This window comes from Canis lupus, chromosome 17 (genome assembly GCF_003254725.2).
Source record: "Canis lupus dingo isolate Sandy chromosome 17, ASM325472v2, whole genome shotgun sequence".
Taxonomy (NCBI): Eukaryota; Metazoa; Chordata; class Mammalia; order Carnivora; family Canidae; genus Canis; species Canis lupus.
This window is the reverse complement of record NC_064259.1, coordinates 8,410,417-8,429,635: the sequence shown is the minus strand read 5'-3', so window position 1 is coordinate 8,429,635 and position 19,219 is coordinate 8,410,417. Positions and strand designations below refer to the sequence as shown.

The 19,219-nt window shown below is 48.2% G+C and overlaps 1 protein-coding gene across 10 annotated transcripts in view; it reads right to left on the bottom strand.

Moving 5' to 3' along the window:
• Positions 1-19,219, bottom strand: part of LPIN1 (lipin 1) — a 131,800-nt gene that overhangs the window by 46,768 nt on the left and 65,813 nt on the right. For all 10 annotated transcript variants that reach the window (XM_035700478.2, XM_025454638.3, XM_025454635.3 and 7 more), the window contains 3 exons: positions 6,943-7,143; positions 5,908-6,003; positions 2,271-2,578 (listed from right to left, as the gene is read on the bottom strand). In XM_035700478.2, coding sequence (XP_035556371.1) covers positions 2,271-2,578; positions 5,908-6,003; positions 6,943-7,143 — 605 coding nt within the window. The remainder of the gene's footprint in view (positions 1-2,270; positions 2,579-5,907; positions 6,004-6,942; positions 7,144-19,219) is intronic.

Below are 19,219 nucleotides of genomic sequence, written 5' to 3'. Positions count from 1 at the left end.
GGGAAAAAAAAAAAAAGACCAAAGTCAAAGCCTTATTAGTGATTATTAGTGACAGATTCATAATACAGATTCATAATAAAGGCAAGTCTCCCTTTTATCTTATCTCAGTTCTTTGTTATATGAACATGATCTCTTTCTGACCCACTCAGGCAAATTCCGGGCAGCAGAGAGGGAAAAAAGTGAGAAACAGACACAAATAAATGTGCTCATGCTTTGGCTGGATTATAAACACAAAATCACTGTATTCAAGCATCTAGACTGACACACAGTGCATAATGGTGATCCTGCTTGTTATTTATTTACACTGTTGCCTCTGAAACCCGACCCAGGAGGTTGTAAAAGCCTTGCTGTGCACCGGTGGAGCTGCCAAGTAACCAAATGACCACACACAGATGATGCTTCATCTAGAAAAATAAATAATCTATATAAACCAAATGAGGGGCACCTGGGTGGCTCAGGGATTGAGTATCTGGCCCAGGGCATGATCCCAGGGTCCTGGGATCGAGTCCCCCATCAGGCTCCTCACAGGGAGCCTGCTTCTCCCTCTGCCTGTGTCTCTGCCTCTCTCTCTGGGTCTCTCATGAATAAATAAGTAAAATCCTTAACAAATTTTTTTAATTAAAAAAAGAAAGAAAGAAACCAAATGAATCTTATAATTACGAAATGATTGCAAATCGACCTTGTTTTCAGGTAGAATGCATTCATTGAAAAAAATCATGATCTACTCTTCCAGTCACACAGAGGCCATCTGTGTGTACCTGTGATGTTCCCTGAAATATCTATCACTAAGTTCTGGAATTAAAAGCCAGGCAGGGATGGCAACTATAATAAGCCCAAATACCAGTTTGTGAGCCTACAGCAGACTAGAGGCTATAGTTAGGAAAAGTGACATTGCCAATTCGACTGTATTTTTAGCTAGGGGAAGAAAAAAATCCTATTTTGAATAATGAAGCAGAGGGTTACTCCTGATGCTCCTTATCCCTTCTTTATGTTAACAAGGCACAAAAATAATCAGCAAAAATTAAACTGAATTTGAGGGGCACCTGGGTGGCTCAGTTGATTGAGCATCCTCTTGATTTCGGCTCAGGTCGTGATCTCAGGGGTCATGACATTGAACCCCATGTTGGGCTCTGCTCTCAGCAGAATCTACTTAAAATTCTCTCTCCCTCTCCCTCTGTCCTACCACCCTCCTCTCTCTAAAAAAGAAAAAATACATACATATATATATATGTACATATATATATACTGAATTACATGAAGATCTGAAACATCAATTATACTTTACAAATGAGATTCATCTTTTAAAACTGGCCATTTTCACTAAAATAGTAATGCACAGAAAGAGAATTTCACCACCCTATTAAAAGCAAAGAAAAGTTATGCAACAGGGCAGCCCGGGTGGCTCAGCGGTTTAGCGCTGCCTTTGGCCCAGGGCCTGATCCTGGAGACCCGGGATCAAGTCCTGCATCGGGCTCCCTGCAGGCAGCCTACTTCTCCCTCTGCCTGTGTCTCTGCCTCTCTCTCTGTGTCTCTCATGAATAAATAAAATCTTAAAAAAAAAAAAAAGAAAGAAAGAAAAGTTAAGCAAGACAACCATGAAACCTCAAGCCTAATCAAAGCTATAAAGGAAAAGCCTGCCTGGAAAGAAAACTGGTTGACATCTACTTGTGACCTGAAGTCTATCACAGATCAGTTCCCAGCTACGCATCAGCCCACTGGCAGGCATACAGCTGGGGCCCAGATAAGAGCAAGCCCGCTCTAGAACACTGGTTTTGTGCATGAAGTATTAATTTGCTCACTTCCCTGCCCTCTTGGTTCTGTCCTGGATGCTGAAGTGGCCAGACAAGGAGGTCAGGTACTACCAACTGCCTTGTAGTTGTAAGCAACCTCAAATCTTTATGCTACTTTACCCTTAGGTCCACGGAGTTCTAAAACTCAGCGTAAATGCATTAACATAACAATAAGGAATGCTGGGGCGCCTGGGTGTTAAAGTGGCTGCCATCTGCTCAGGCCCTGATCCTGGGTTCCTGGGATCCAGCCCTGCATCAGGCTCCTTGCTCAGCAAAGTCTGCTTCTCTTTCTCCTTCTGCTTCCTCCCCTCTGCTCATGCTTGCTCTCTTTTTCTCTCTCAAATAAATAAAAATCTTAAAAGATTTAAAAGAAAAAAGATGATGAAGGAATATTGGGAGAAAAAAAGAGTTTGTTAGAATCGTCTCAAAGAATGAAGGCGCCCGACCCTGACGCAGGTCCTGCCTTTCGTGCACATTTACCTACTGCTGTCCAGCGGGTCAGCCTGGTCGTCGGAGCTCATCTCTATGGGAAACATGTCCTCATCCTCAGACGTGTTTGTGTTGTCATCTCTCTTCAGGGTGTCCAGCTGAGACTTTCTCCTCCTTTTCCTTCTCTTCTTTACTAAAGAGCCGCTCGAAGGGGCCTCACTGGGAGGCAGGGCCTGGGCTGACGTGTTGGGGTCCAGGCTTCTGATCCTATCTACAGGACTCCTTTTCAGCTGGCACTCCATGCGCGAGGCTCCCTCCGACAGGATCGGGGAGGTGGCCAGGTACATGGGGATCACTTCCTAAAGGGCAGAAAATATTTTTCCAATAGTCTCGTTAATCTGGGTTGAAGGAACAGGGTGGTGCCACAGGCAGCCAGGGTTCCTTTAGGAGCCTGAACACCCTCAGGGAGGGCCACACAGGGGAGGGTACCAAGGGTCACAGCCACTGCGGAGGGACAAACAGCCACCAGGTCTGACAGCTGACCACAGTGTCAACAATGAACTCAATGCCATTTTATACTGAATCCTGCATTTTTGTAATTGTAACAAAGCAAGGTAATCTGTGATTTCAGGCCATCCAAAGTCAACTGTGCTTGAAATATCCAAAGCAAAGAGGGAAAAATGAGCTTTGAGGCATTACATTAACTGGAAACTGAACTCAGTTTTGCATTTCAGTGTGGAGGGGAATGTGTGTCAGGGAGGGGGGTATGTGCATGCGTGTGTGTGTGTGTGTGTGTGTGTGTGCATGTGCTTGTGCATAAAAGAAAGAGAATGAGTATGCATTTTTTAATGTGCACTGAATTAAGATGATAGCAATTAAAAGAAAATACAGCTGACAGCACCCCATCCCAAATGCTTGCCTACACCAGAGCACATCCAGGTCTATGGCCACTAATTAAGTAGATACTGACTCTCTTCTTACCAACAAAAGGAAAAAAAACATATAACTTGTCAAATTTAAGTTTGTTTAATAATGATTGGCCAGTTTTTAAAAAACTATAACAATCACTTTCTCAACGACTTATTTATTACGAGACACTTGGTAACAAGAAGTAAAGAATATACATTAAAGAGAAGAGAGAAAGAGAACCCCCACCCCCCTCCGAGCCATGACAGTGGCTTAGAGCACACCCAATGCACTGCAGGTATAAAATCAACACCTGAGAGACCAAGCCTTAGGCGGGGAGGTGCGAGGTCATCTCGCCCAGCTGCTCAGTGGATCAAACAAAGAAAAGCAGACAGTGCTGCCTTGGGGTCAAGAGCAAAGAAGTGTCCACGGACCAGACAGGGAAGGGGCAGACATCCACAAGAAGAGGGAGACTGCATCCCAGGGCAATCTGGTGATGAGGGAAAGAGGCTTCCCTGACTTCCAGCAGCCTTCTGGGGTAGCGAGGGGCAACCGTAAGGGGAAGAACATACTCTGGCCCCCGAAGCCCCATCCCGCCCACAGGCCAGCAGGACAGGCCCCCTGCCCTGCAGCTTCCATGGCGACCTTGCCCAAAACGCTTCTTCAACTCTCACTGCGTAAAACCTGTCCAAAACTAAGTGACAATAGCAATTTAAAATGCAGGTATCCATTTGAGATGGAAAGAATTAATAATTACAAATTAACAATTCTCAGAGCCTTCCCTTTGAACAGAGAGATAAAGGGTAGATGAGCAGGGACCCCCAGTGGCCATGGGGTAATTACATTAGATGGAGGGCACAGGATGAGGACTCTGGTCCCCCTATAAAGTCATACCTCTGGGGAGACCAAAAGTTAGAAGAACCTGGGACGGTTTCATTCTGAATCTGAAACTACAGGTGTTCATTTTAGAGCCTAGGGCTATTTAGAGCTATTCCTTTCGAATCAGGCTATCTTCCCATAAAGAAACTAGCCTAAGTGGATCACACCATAGGATCCCTTCCAGGTGACTTTCTCAAAGAAAGAAAGAGTTTAATTTTAAAAAGACAGAGAGAGAGAGAAAGAGAGAGAGAGAGAGAGAGAGAGGTTTGTCTTAGAAGAAAACATAGTGATAAATCTTCATGACCTTGGATTTGGCAAAGGATTCTTAGATACGACGCCAAAAGTAGGAGCAACAAAAGAAAAAAAGAGCAGATAAACTGGGCTTCATCAAAATGTAAAAGTTTTGTGCTTTAAAGGACACCATGAGGAAAGTGAAGAGATAATCATAACAAACTCTTAACTCAATAATAAAAAGACAAAAGCCCAATTACAAAAAGATCTGAACATTTTTCTAAAGAATACATACAAATGGCCAGTAAGCACATGAAAAGCTGCTCAACATCATTAGTCTCCAGGGAGAGGCAAATCAATACCAGCATCACTTCACACCCACTAGGACAGCCAGAATCGCAGTCCCATGGCAGGTGCTGATGAGGATGTGGACAGATCGGAACTCTCACGCAGTGCTGGTGGGAACGTGAAATGGTGTGGCGGCTCAGGACAACAGCCTGCCAGTTCCTCAAACACTGAGCACAGAGTTACCATATGACACAGCAGTTCTGCTCCTAGGTGCATACCCAAGGGAAATTAAAACACATGTCCACACGAAAACTCATACATGAATAAACGTTCACAGCGACACTATGCATAATAGCCAAAAGGTAGACACAACCAGATGTCATGAACCCATGAAAGGATAAACATGGGCGGAGTACAGAGAGAGTGGACTATTATTCAGCCCTACGAGGGAATGAGGTACTGACCCAGGCTATGGTATGGATGAGCCCTGAACATGCTGTGTGAAGTGAAAGAAGCCAGGCATTAAGAGACAACAGACGTAGGATTGTATTTGCATGAAAGTTCAGTGTAGGGACATCTAGAGAAAGAGAAAGTAGAAGAGTAGTTGCTTAGGACTCAGGAAGGTGACAGGGTGGGGGATGGGGGATAGGTAAGTGATAGTTAAAGGCACAAGGTTTCTTTCTGGGGTGATGAAAACGTCCTAAAATTGACTATGGTGACATATCTTAGGACAATACTGAAAACCACCGAATTGTATACTTGACACAGATAAATTGTAAGGTACATAAACTATATCTTAATAGAGCTGTTAAAAATTTTTTAAACAGGGGCACCAGGTGGTTCACTGGTTGAGCATCTGCCTTTGGCTCAGACTGTGATCTCGGGGTCCTGGGAATCCAGTCCTGCATCAGGCTTCCCGCAAGGAACCTGCTTCTCCCTCTGCCTGTGTCTCTGCCTCTCTGTGTGTCTCATGAATCAATAAATGAAATCTTAAAAAATATATTTTTTGACAATAAAAAATTAAAGTGACTTGGCCACTCACTAAATAAAAATTAGAATATTCAGCCCTGAGATTCAGCACACCAGTATATCCTGTATGCTTTGGACAACAGCTCGGATGTGATTCGGTTACTGTCCCCTTGGAAACAGTGAGCACGCGGAAGCAGGCCAGGACTGCTGAGTCTTGTGTGGACACAGCACACACCCACCGGGGCTGGCTCAACAATCCCTGGTACAGGTAAACAGCCACTCTTCTCTGCTGCGATGGTCTACACCGCCCCGCACCAGCATTACTTCTCCACACAAACTTCCGCTGGGTCCTCTAGATAAGCATTGCTCAAAATTCAAAACTAGGAAGTAACCCTGACCGCCCAGCCTTCCTTACCTGATCATTATCAGTCTCTTGAACAAAAAATGCTTCTCCATTATCTCCCAATTTCATGTGCAGATCCACTGATTCTCCGTTGATTTCTATGTCAACCTGAAGGAAAAACACATTTGGCTAAAGCAGGAAACCTCGCGGGAGATGCCGTGTCTCGACATAAGCATCTTTTAATCACACACGTGATTATGATCTCATAATTCCAATCAATCCATGGGAATCAATCAACTCATTGGAAATGGAGTCTATTTGCCCTCACCCCCCCCCGACCTTGAGCCTGGGAAGGCTTGTGATTGCCCCAGCAAGCAGAGCACTACCAGAGTGGCTCTATGGAACTTCCGAGGCCAGGTCAGAAGAACGCAGGGTCCCCCTGGCTCCTTTCCTCTTTAGATGATCGCCTGTATCCAGCTGCCATGTTGTGTGGCCACCCAGGCCACATGGAGAGGCCACCTGGGGGCGTCCTGGCCAACAGCCCCAGCTGAGAGCCCAGCCAGGAGCCCCCAGCCATGTGAGTCAGCACATCTGTAGAGACGATCTTCCAGCTGAGGCAAGGAATTACTATCCCTGCTGCACTTGGTCTGAATCTCTGACTCACACAACCCCATGAGCTTAATAAGTAGTTGACTTTTACCCACCATTTGTTTTGGAATAAGTTAACACTATTCGAGTTAGAACCTGTCAATTCAGTGAGCGGCCCTTTCCAGGGCGAAGCCACAACTCCAGAGACCTAAAGCTCTATCTAAAGACAGAGACACAGGGGACACCTGGGTGGCTCAGCCAGCTACGCATCTGCCTTTGGCTCAGGTCCTGATCCCAGGGTCGTGGGATCAGGCCCCACGTCAGGCTCCCTGCTCAGCAGGGAGAGCCTGCTTCTCCCTCCCTCTCTCCCTCTGCCCTTCCCCCTGCTCATGCTCACTTACTTGCTTGTTCTCTTTCTCTTTATCTCAAATAAATAAATAAAATCTTTGAAGACAGAAACAGGATGATTTTCTCTAAAAAGAGAACCTGCCCCCAGGTCACCGGGTCCTTTGTTCTTACCACTTTCTCTCGGGAACGCAGGACCCCCATCTTCCCAAAGCGTACGTGAAAAGGAGAGCATTGGAGGCTCCCGTTGGGCTGGCGAACAACAATGATATCGATACATCCAGACAGGGTGGCGGGGTTCAACCCCTTGTAGAGTTCCTTCACGGTGACAAAGACCTGGCCGGCCAACTGCCCGACGTAATTCATGGTTTGAGTCTAGGAAACAGAGACAGACCCAGGAACGATTAATTCAGAGAAGGCCATCTATCTGGGGCTGGTCCAAATGCACTCATCATGGTTACACTAGCTCGACTTGCACACCCTATTGAAATCGTTTTGTTCCACTGGAATGGGCTCCAAGGCACCCACCCCTGCCCGTCCACCCCCACCCCAGCCAGCAAGCCCACAAACCCCAGGAAGCCCCATCTCAGTGAGCACCCGGCTCTGCCCGCTGGGTCCACGGCACTCAGCAGCTTTTGCCATCCGGGCCCTGCTCTGCCATTACAGGCAGTTTTACAACAAAATCTTAAGACTCTTGAGAAAAGAGACTGTATTTTATATCTCTTACTATCTAGCCACGCCCCCCCCATGCCAAATAGAGTAGGTGGTTCAATAATATTAATTGAAAAAAATGACCATTTTTTAACTTGAAAAGGAAAATAAATGACTTATTTTGAACAATTTCCATCCTGGTCTCTGTCTGCCTACGTGGTTCTGCCCCACGGTGGCGGCAGGCGACACACAGGCCCCGCTCGGGGTTGTCAGCTAATCGGCTGAAGGCCAGTCAGCAGACATCCGGGCGTCTACTCTACAAGGGCCTGGTGTGGGGACACAGAGATAAAAAAGACAAAGTCCTGATGCCCCGAAGGGACCCATAGGCTCACAAAGGAGACAAAAGTAAAACACAAGGAATGAGCATCTCTATGTCAGCGTTGCTACGTGTGTTTTAAGTAGACAGGAAGGGCCACAGCCGAGGGAGGCGGAGGGGGAGCCGGGGAGGGGCTGCAGCAGGACCAGGAGGAGGGACGACACCAGCAGGGACCAGGGGGACGAGAGGCCCACAGGAGGGGCTGTGCCCGCCACAGGGAACCGAACAGGCAGGGGAGGACGGAGCCTGGAAGCCACACTGGGAGGTCCGGACTTTCTAAGTGGCCGCAAGAAGCCGCTGCAGACTCGGGCGCGACAAAATGATGATCGGACCCAGGACTTCAAAAAAGCATCATGAGGAAAGCGCACGGGCAGGCTGGAGAGGGACGGAGGTGGGAGACGTGGATGGTGCAGATGACAAAGGACGCGGCCAGAAGGAGGCAGTGAGCAGGGCACGGAGGCCACGCACAGCTGGCCGGACGCCGGGGTCCAGGGGACCGGTGGGGAGCTGGCGCCACGCTCTGGCCCTCCTTCCGCAGCTCGGGCCACCGCCACCGCCTTGGTGCCGGTCCCCACCTGCCCGATCATCCACCTGCGTGGAGCCCGCCCTCCCGTTCCACCGGGCCGGTGCACGGCCCCATGTGACTCGGAGCCCGCAGCCCGGCCCCCAGCCCACCAGGGCCAGCCTGCAGCCCTCCTCCGCCACTCGCTCCCCCTCGCCGGGCCTCGCCAGGCCTCCTGCCCTCGCTCGGGCCACCTGCTCGCTTCTTCCCCAGCTCAGCTGCCCTCACGCAGGGGCCCCACTCAAAGCTGCTCCCCTCTCCTCTCTGTGCCCCTAACTGCGGTGGCCTCCTGAGGCCACACGGCTCCACCATCCGAGCATGAAAGGTCTGCACGCTGGGACTTCCAATCGCTGGATCCCAAGACCTCACCCTCTCCCCCAACCATCACACCCCAATTCTTCAAACTGACCACCTACCCGACATGGGGCTTCGAGGAACCATGCCAACCCCACACCCACCTCGGGTCCCTTACAAGATCCCAGCGACCACCGCCTTGCGTACGCACACTTGTCCCTGACCTGTTTCCACAGTTGGTTCTGTGAACTATCTCACTCGGACGTGTCTATTTTGCCGTGTGGCTTTCCCGTCACCTGGCCAAGCCAGACTCTCCTTGAGGCCAAGGCTCAAGCCTTGTCTTTGCAAGTTAAAAAGCCAAAGACTACCTTTCGTAAGCCTCACCACAACCCCTGTGACATAAGCAGAAGTGATATTAGCACCCCCTGCTTTACAAATAAGGAAACTGAGGCTTGCGGGTGGTTGGTCAAAAGCCCTGCACACAGTAGGCAAATACGAACTGCTGATTTAAGGCTGAGAATAGGCCAGAGCCCTAAAAGCAATGACCAAACACTACAAAGAAAAGGACACATGAAAGCCCTAAGTGGGGGATCCCTGGGTGGCTCAGTGGTTTGGTGCCTGCCTTCAGTCCAGGCATGAGGTCCTGGAGTCCCGAGATCGAGTCCCACATCAGGCTCCCTGTATGGAGCCTGCTTCTGTCTCTGCCTCTCTCTCTCTCTCTCTTTCTGTGTGTGTGTGTGTGTGTGTCTATCATGAATAAATAAATAAAATCTTTAAAAAAAAAAAAAAGCCCTAAGTGGCTCGTTATGATGCCCTGTGGACTGATACTGCTCGTCTTCCTCAGACGAGTGACAAGGGGACCCTCTGTGAACATGTGCAGAGATGCACACAGGCCAGCTGCCTTTGGATGTGGTGGACGCCAGGTCCAGCTCCCACCACTAATGTACGTAAAAAAAGAAAACCGTGCAATTTCTATGTAGCCGGGCAAGCTAACATGCAAAAGGAGAGAGGAGACAGAACAATGCAAAAAAGGATTCCTTCGAAGCCTAATACTTCCTTCCTTTTTTGTTTTTGTTTTTGGGGTTCTTTTTAGTAAGTTTTATGCTCATTGTGGGGCTGGAACTCATGAGCCGAAGATTAAGTGTGGCATGCTCTACCTCTGAGCCAGCCAGGCACCAGGAATCCTGATACTTCTCATATGGAATCATTTTACCAAAAAAAATCACATCAATGTTCGATGGAGATTTTAACAGATGGTGCTTACCGAGACACATAACCCTCTAACCCTGCAGCTCAATGCAAGCAGTAGGAACATTTTTCTAAGATCTTTTCCACATGACCTCATGCTCGAGTGACTCTGACCACAACGCTGCAGGGACGAGGCCTTTGAGACGAGTGAACTAAGGACAAGCAAAGGTGCAATGAAGCAAATGCCCAAGATCACAGGCCTGGGTTCAGAAGCCACCTCCTTTTCTGTTCCACAGTCCCCCTCCCCCCAACCCCCGGGGCCCCTCTCGACTTCATCGCCCTCACCTGTGGGCCACACTGGTCCTGAGTGACAGGTGACCGCCTCCTGCAGTGAGGCTTGAACCCAGGCCTGCACCCCTGCCACTGGTCACGTGGCCCCAGAGGACCCACCAGCCAACATGTTGTAGCCACAATAAAGAGAAAGCTCAGAGCTGGATGGTGTTAGCACATGTCTGCATCCCAGCTCCTCATCTGTAAGACGAGGACGTCGGCCTGGATGACCTGCAAGATCCAATTCCAGCTCCGACCGCCCCAAGAGAAAGCCTGAGAGGGCATCTTTAATAATTCAAGCTAAATGTTGCTCTGCTCCCTTGCCCTCCCCTGCCGTCAGTGAACAAATTCAAAGTTACTGTGCAGAATCAGAAGTTTTGAAGGTGGCAGGACCCCGGGTTGTTCTTCCAACAACTTCGTCTAAAAGAAATGAGCCCACAAAGGGGAAGTGGTAGGCAGCGCCCCCACCTTTGCAGAGTCGGAGGCGGACCCTGACTTCCCGATTCCTGGTCCTAGGATCTTCCCTGTGTGCATGCCACGGGATTGGCCCGGTATAATTCTCCCACCACAAATACTCGGAAGCTGCTTTCGTATCTTTAGCTACCCCCTCTATTGAACAGCTTATTTGCAAATCTGAAAACACCTCCCCCTTGGAAGCAGGACATCTGTTCCATAATTCTGAACAAATGACAGGGTCACGGCCCCACCTAGCAATCCGCTCCCGGGGAACTTCAACATCGACAGGGGCTGCTTTGGCTGACCACCGAGCGAGCATCTTTTACCAAGGAGACTACCTGGATGGCTACTCTCTCCAGAGGAGCAAGAAACAAGGGTTGGCAAGGCTGGGAAGAAATTGGAACCTATGTGCACTGTTGGTAGGAATGCAAAATGGCACGGCGCTATGTATGGAACAGCACAGAACACAGTTCTTCAGAAAATTAAAAATAGAATTACCATATGACCCAGCCATTCCACTTCCAAATATATATCCAAGAAAACCCAAAGCAGGGTCTCAAGGAGATATTCACACACCCACATTCACAGAAGCGTTCTCGCCATGGCCAAAAGGTAGAAACCACCCAAGTGTCCATCCATGGGAGGAAGAGATAAACAAAATGTGGTACAGACTTACAATGGGCTATGAGCCAGTGGGAAAAAGGAAAAAGATTCTGATGTACGTTCTATAAACAACATGGATAACCCCGGAGGACGTCATGCTAAGTGAAATAAGCCCATCACAAAGGGACAAACACCACATGTGGCAATTCTACTCCCATGAAGCACCCCGATGACCTAAATCTGTAGAAATAGGAAGCAGAACAGAGATTACCAGGGGCTGTGGGGAGGACAGAAGGGGGGTTGGTGTCACGGGCACAGAGCTTCCTGTGGCAAGATGAAACAAAAGCTGGAGCTGGATGGTGATGATGGTGGCACAACAGTGCGAACATTCTTACACGAAGTGTGCGGAACTGTACACTTAAAAATGATCAAGATCATAATCATTTATGTTACATGTCTTTTACCACGATTTTAAAGGGGGTGAGGAAGAATGAGGTAGGCACCAGAGCTCATTCCAGGAAGACGAGTACTGTTAGCTTGGGCCCGGAGGTACAGGATGGGCTTCCAGGGTGCGGGGGGCACCCAGTCCACCCCAGGCCTGGCTGAGGGGTGCAGGTAAGTTGAGGGCAGGCCCGGCTCTTCTTCATCTCTGCCCTCCCCAGATTTCTTCTAACAAGTGTTGGCCAAATACTGAAAGAATGCCAGGCCACAGCAGCTGAGCCCCAGTTCCCAGTTTCACTTCCTCAGGTCCCTGTGAGGTAAAGGACTCAAGGAAGAAGCTAATGGGATTTTCCTACAGATACGAAGCCACGCAAACCAGCCCGAGGTGCGCACCCCTGAATCTCATTCGTGCCCTGCTGTCTCCTGCTGTTCACTGAGACCCGGGACCCCCGGCAGGGAGGGGAAGATGTGAGGAAGAAAGGCCGTAACTACCTCCAGAGCAACCGGAAGTACAGCCTGCAAAGCACAAACCAAATGCAGACGAATCCACGGGGGTGGGAGTGAATGGGTGACGGGCACTGGGGGTTATTCTGTATGTTAGTAAATTGAACACCAATAAAAAATAAATTAAAAATAAAAATAAATAAATAAATAAATAAATAAATAAATAAATAAATAAATAAAAACAGCCCTGAGGTAAGGGCTTTCCTCTTCACTCTCCGCATACCAAATTACTTTTGAATCTGTTGATTTTAGTCTCCACCATTGCCAAGATGTGGTCGCTGCCCCTGACAGGGCTTCATGGATCATGAAACAGGATGCCACCAACCTATTTCAGAACTTTTTAAGGAGAGTTAACCAAACCTCACAAATACCCTCTGGCTGAATTAGGGTTCTCAAAACTGTGCTGTGGATTTTCAGACCAATTCTGAGGTGAAGAAACTTGTCAACACACACACATATATAAAATATATCATTATATTACAACTAATTATATATATATATTATTATTACATAATTATATAATTATGATATATTATATCATATTATATAACATATTTTAATTATTTTGATTAATATATGACTGATTATATGATATGTTTATATAATTATATCATAAATGATTTTATATTATATATTATTTACATTATATATTACTTATATATAATCATTGTTACATTTATATTATAATAATATTGACTTAATAATGTGGGCTTTTTTTAATGTGTTATTTTCTAGTTTTCCAGAAGACTTTTTTGAGGCCAATTTTCTTAGGCTATTGCATCTCCTGGAAATGCCATCTCTCCAGGTATTCTTCTCTGAGTCAGAAACTACTACAGTACTCAGAGACAAATAGATAAAACACTGAGGAACGTAAAAATCCAAAAGCGTGTTCCCACCTAGGATTCTGCTTACAACATTCATAATAAACAGTACGTTCGACTCGAATTGCATCAACCATCAAATACGAAGATTCAAGTTATTTTAGGTTAAGGCCCTGAACTGTCAATCCAGAAATTGCTTGTTCTACTCAACTGATAGGCAAGTGGATAAAAGCGATTTTAATTCCCTTTCCAGTCCTCTCAACTAGAACGTTATCAAAAGCACATTCCCTAGGAAATAATAGCCTCTCCACCTTAATTTTGTGGGTTTGCTCCTGGGAAATGAAATGGTAATTTGGTAGGCAACTTCTAAACATGTGCTTCTCTTCTCCCCTTCTCTGAGAACACTGACAGATCATGGCCCCCACCTTAACCAAGGTCAAAATGACTGCAAAACTGCCTCCGTGAATATAACCCTCAGAAGCCCCATCTTAAGTCTCACCTCTATTTCTCTTTCTACCTCTTCTTTTTAAGAACAGAGTGTCCAGCACACCCGGGTGGCTCAGTCAGTTAAGCATCTGCCTTGGGCTCAGGTCATGATCCCAGGGTCCTGGGATCGAGTCCCATGTCAGGCTCCCTGCTCAGCAAAGAGTCTGCTTCTCCCACCCCCCCTTCTCTCCAACAAATATAGTCAATAAATAAATAAATAAATAAATAAATAAATAAATAAATAAATAAGAACTGAGTGTCCGGCAGGAGTTCTACAATCCCACCTTAAACTGCATCTCACACGGCCTCTTCCAGGTCCTCACCTGGTTGTCCCGGGTACCTCATCCATAAACACACCCAAAACAACTCACTTTTTGAGAGCTGAACCTCCTCCTCAGCCCTCCAGCTCAGTGAATGACATGACTTCCCATCCAAGGCAGTGGATGAATATGGGCTGCCATTTTGTCAGGTGGCTGGACAGACCCCATCAGCCAAGTTGGTCTGTTCCGCTGAAGGAAAGGGAGGAGGCTGGCTCATCTCTGGGCTCCAGCCCCTCTACGAGGCGCCGGGCCCATCCCAGGGGCCCAGGAAATGTCTGCAGTCATACACCACCACGTTTCTTTACTCCTCAAGCTGTATTTGACTACATTCTTCAACATTTGCCAGGATCCGAATTTTATTTTATTTTATTTTGTCTATGAAGCTAGGTACCTCTGGGATGATTTACTTGAATTAAATCCACATGGTGATGGTCTTCCAAAAGTGAAAATGCTTTATTGGTCTGGAACATTTTTCCACTGGTACAATGGAAACAGAGGACACAGCATCAAAGCTGGCTCCATCCTGCGTTAGGACAAATGTATGCTGTAGAGTCAGGGGCCAGGGCTAAGAGAAGCTTAGGGCCCTCTGAGGATCAGTGTGGGGAGCCAGGATGGAGCAGTGGGTGGTGGGAGGACTAAGCATATGTTGTAGAGGGGGGCTCCACCTCTCCAGGCCACAGACAGGTCCTCAGGACTGTCGTGGCCCCACGCGTGTGCACAGTCCACTAATGTTTCAAGAGCAGTGAGTTGCTCATCACATAAAGAGAAATAAGGAAATGAGACAGAGCTAGGAAAAACCACCTAACTATACTTGAGGTTGAGCAGAGGCTAACCTCTGTGACTCCTCTTCGAAAGGACACCCAAAATGAAACACAATTCCAGGCTCTCTGAGGAAACCAACCTACTCCTGTACAAGGCTAACTTTCTGTCCCCAAGGCCGATCCTTATTCCCATGAGGCTCTCGGGGAAGCCACAGGTGCCACCTGGGTAAGCAGGCCTCATCCTGACACCATGGCCAGGAATCCCAGGATAATCACTGGAGGTGAGGAGGACAACACGACGGTTACGGAAAAGACGCCAGTGGGCTTGAAACACTACAGTGGGTGTCCACCAACCACTCTGGAGAGAAAAGAATGCTCCGAAGTCATCAGACCCAGCGCCCGTGTTTATGCTCCAAACCCTTAACATATCACCAAGTGAATCCCAGGTAAAGGGCCACACAAACCTCCACACTACATCTGTACAGCACTTCACAAGGCACAGAAAACCTTCATGTGAGTGAGCTCACATGGTAAAAATCTAAGCAACCCTGCATCATACTCAAAACCAACATTACTGCCCCATTTCTAATGAGGAACCCAGGGCACCAGGTTTGCATGATGTTCAGAGTAGCACAACCAGGAGCACGGGGAGCGCAGGAACCCAGGTTGAAGCCCAAGACTCCCCTGTTCTCGTCTACATGGTGCTGTCTCTCCCCATCTCGGTGCACAAAACTGGTATAAATGCGTGACGCCCAGTTGAAGAAAGTTAGCCGTGTGGCTTTAGCAAAACAGATGGCAATCATTTAGGTCCAAATGTTAAATAATGTTCAGCACATGTGAACAGGGTATCCGGTGCTGTCTAGACGATCACAGATTGTAATTGGAGTCAGAATTAGAGAGAGGACCTTCCAGAGCCGGGGGAGAGGAAAGCACAGTCTAGGAGACCAAGCTTCTAAGGAGAGCTGACTCATGAGACGAGTGAGCTCGCCGTCAACGGTGGTCTCAACAAAGAGTCTAAACCACCATCGGGCAACAGGGTTGTGGAGGAAATTCAAGAACGCAGTGGTGCTCAAAGTTCATGATTCTGTGACCTGGCCACAGCAACATCCGGAAATCAAGCCTCCATCCCAAGCAAGAAACTGAGGGTTGGAGAAAGGCATTTGTTTGGGGCTTTTTGTCCCATCACAAAAAAATTCCAGATGTGCAGACCACAAGGTGCACCCACCACCCCAGATGCAGCTTGGCAACTCTGGAAAAGGGGGGGGTTGGGGGAGCAGGGTGCTAAAATGTAAAAACCAGGAGAAATTAAGAATGGGAACTATTTTCTTCCAAGAACATAAAACTCATAAAGAGAAAGCCCCAAATGAAATTCGCTGCAAACACAGTTTAAATAACCAGCTCGTAAGGCTTTTCTTGCCAAAAAAAATAAATAAATAAACCAAACCAGGTCATGAAACATAAAGGGTCAGAGTCTGAAAAACAGAAGCTGCACGAAATGGGGTCAGACCACCAGGATGTGACCGTCCTCCTCCAAAATCTGCGAGCCATGTGCGGGGCAGTGAGGTATCGACACCTCTCTGATGGGACCTACCAGCTGTCACAAGATGATGCCTAGAAAAGGTCTCTGCCCTTGGAAAGCAGGGGGCAAATGCTCCTCAGCGTCCCCTACCTCCCTGAGGAAGCGATGAAACCATGAGACCAAGCAGACTCCGTCGTGGGCTCTCAACGTGGTGTTTCCACAAGGACTCACACCCTCTTCAGGGCCCCACCTCAGGGTCCCCTGGGAAGTAAAGTCTAAAGCAAAAGGTAAAAGGTCACAACAGCCTCCTTTATGTCAGGAGATTTTTCTGGCACTTCCATCCTCCGAATGATTCATCATTCCCCGGAACCAGGCTGCCACTCACCCAGTGTCTACACAAACATGCACACGGCAGGTGCTTAGCGAGGAACCCCATGGAATCCGGGTCTGTGGGACATCCGGGAGTTTCTGGACTGGAAAAACCAACCCAACTATCAGCCTGGGGTGAGGCCTCCAGCTCCAGGAACACACCTGGATGCACAACAAGCTGCTCTCAAGGGCCAACAGCCACTGGCCCGTTCAGCTGTCAGGGGCCAGCCCGCCGGCTACTTGGGTTAAAGAAGCACATCTGGGAAGCTTCTAAACATCCAGAGTTGACGGGCAACAGTAGGCAAAGTAACACAGCAGCGAGCCAGTGTGACACAAACCACTGCCCATCTGCACCTCCCACGGAGGTTGGGACACTGCCCAGGTGGTGACAATAACAGAGTTTAAACTACTTGTTGGTCATAATGATGCAGTGGGTATAATTTTCCCATCTTGCAGAGAAGAAAACCAAGCTTTAGAGTTTATGTAACTTTGCTCAGGGTCCCAACACAGGAAAGGGGTGGGACAGCATCCGAATCCAGGTTCAGTCTGTATCCAATATTGCGACAAGCCTCCAAACCTCCTGTAGGACTTGACAGTCCGATGGACGAATAGGGCAGCACACCCAGACTTGAAATTACACATGCAGGTAAGTGGAAAGCACAGTAAGTGCAAATAAATTCACTTCTCCAGCGGTCAGGCCAAAATTATCCGTTAGGTGCATTTTACTGGAAATTTCTTCCTCCTAAGCTAGTGTCTGGTTTGGAAATTGGTCGGCCTGCTCCGGAGAGAGGCCTGTACTTGCCAGTTGGCCCCGGAACAAGCCAGCCCACCCCCTGCCATCTCCAGGTGGCACACCAAAGTAAAGCAGGAGCCTTGAGATGGGCTCGTTCTTCCTGAGTTCAGAGAAAGGGCAAAGATTTTACTAGTAAAGTCTAAATACTCAGGGATCAACTCTCCCCTGTACCCCTCTTTTCATCCTGATCTACATTAAATATCTGCAAGCTGCCTCCGAGGACAGGTGGGTAACTACCCTGCCTCCCTGGGGTTCTCCCCACTGCTCCTTGAAGCCCCCCGGGTGTCTCATTCTGCATTCTCCCGGCTGTCCCAAGGCCACGCATGGGAGGAGAGCTACGTGACTGCCCCTGGTACCCTAACATCCAGGCAGGCACTGTCTGCATTGGGCAGCCAGGCCTCAGAGGGACGCGTGGGGGGCCTCCACCCACCACCCCCGGCACCTCTCCTCACAGCACATCCTCCACGTGTCTCCATGTCTGGGACCCAAATCTGACCAACTCTGAGAACACAAACATCACACTGCTCCTGGGACTGGCTGAGATCACATTCACCCAGAAGGTTATGGGGTAAGAGCTGGTGTTCCGCCAAAGCACTAGGGAAAAATTTTTAAAAGACAATTTCTAAGAAATCCCTCCAAATGGCCTAACGACTAATAAGACTTGCAAGAAAATGAAATTGGTTTATAAGCAGCGTATCTCCCTCCTGCAATTTGTATTAAGAGCAAAGAAGTCTTTCTTCAGAGCATCGTGAACTGATTTATCAATTGGTAGGAGGGATAAATCACACGTAAATGGCAAAAAAAAAAAAAAAAAAAAAGTATGACGTGTTTGCAGCATGAGGCAGAGAAAGGAATACCAGCCTCAAGGTCGAGTATACCTACGTTTCCCCTCTGCCCTGCCCCACGGGCAGCGCACCTGAGGGCAAGGCGCTTCCCTCCCAGCCAGCTCTGGACCGAGGAAACCCACCAGCTGCCCCATGCAGTAGCTCCACAGTCCTGAATGTGGCCCTAAGACAAGCTCCTTAAACAAAAGAGAAAACTTCTGTGTTCCTCAATACCCTTGGGCACTCGGGGACTTTACTGGCAGGCCAGCAATGCTTCAGGAAACAGCCACCCCTCCAAAATAAGAAAATTCACTAGAAAAGCTTGAGATGCTTCTAAGAAAGCTTGTAAGGCAGACGAGTACTTCCTGAAGAAGTGATGAAGCAGAAAAACCAGCTGGCCCAAGCTTTCCCCCACCACAGCTCTTTCTGAATTAAGCAGGCAGGTAATACAGAGCCCTGGCTGCTTCAGGACCTGGGCACGGGCAGAGCCAGCTCCAGGGGGGTCCTGCAGGAAGGAGGGTGTGGCCGGAGGCGTGGACAGTGTGTCCCAGCAGAGGGGGCTGTTACCATGTTGGAAAGAGAGCAAAGGCCTGGTGTTTTCTCCTCCTTCAAGCCACCACCGCCGCCGCCACCACCAGCAGGAGTGCTCACACTGGAGCTAATCCGTACAATTCCTGGCACACAGCAGATGCACAAAAGCATGGGTTGGCCCAATCTTGTATGGTTCTGGAAGAGTAGCACCGCTAACACATTGTCAAGATGAGGGAATGGAGGTCTCATAACCTCTTGCCTAGTGATTACAACAGAAAAAATCAGCTTTTCACCCCAAATGGACAGAATCTTTCTCTGGATTTCGCAACTTGCCAAGAAACTCTTTCTTAGAATTTCTGCCAAAATGCAAAGCCCATGGTGTTCATAAGCCTGCAGTTTTTGCTACCACCACCCATCTCTACAATATTTAAGTCCACAGAAGATGGCCCCACCCTAACCCAATAGAAGAAATGGGCAAAATACAGAGGGAGTTCCCAGAGAGAAGTCCATTCGGTCAACGATACATGAGAAGATACTCAACCCCACTCATAATGTAAGATACGAAAACAAGGCCTCTCAGATGGTCTAAACTCAGAGCATTTCATAAAAACTCCAGGGTTGG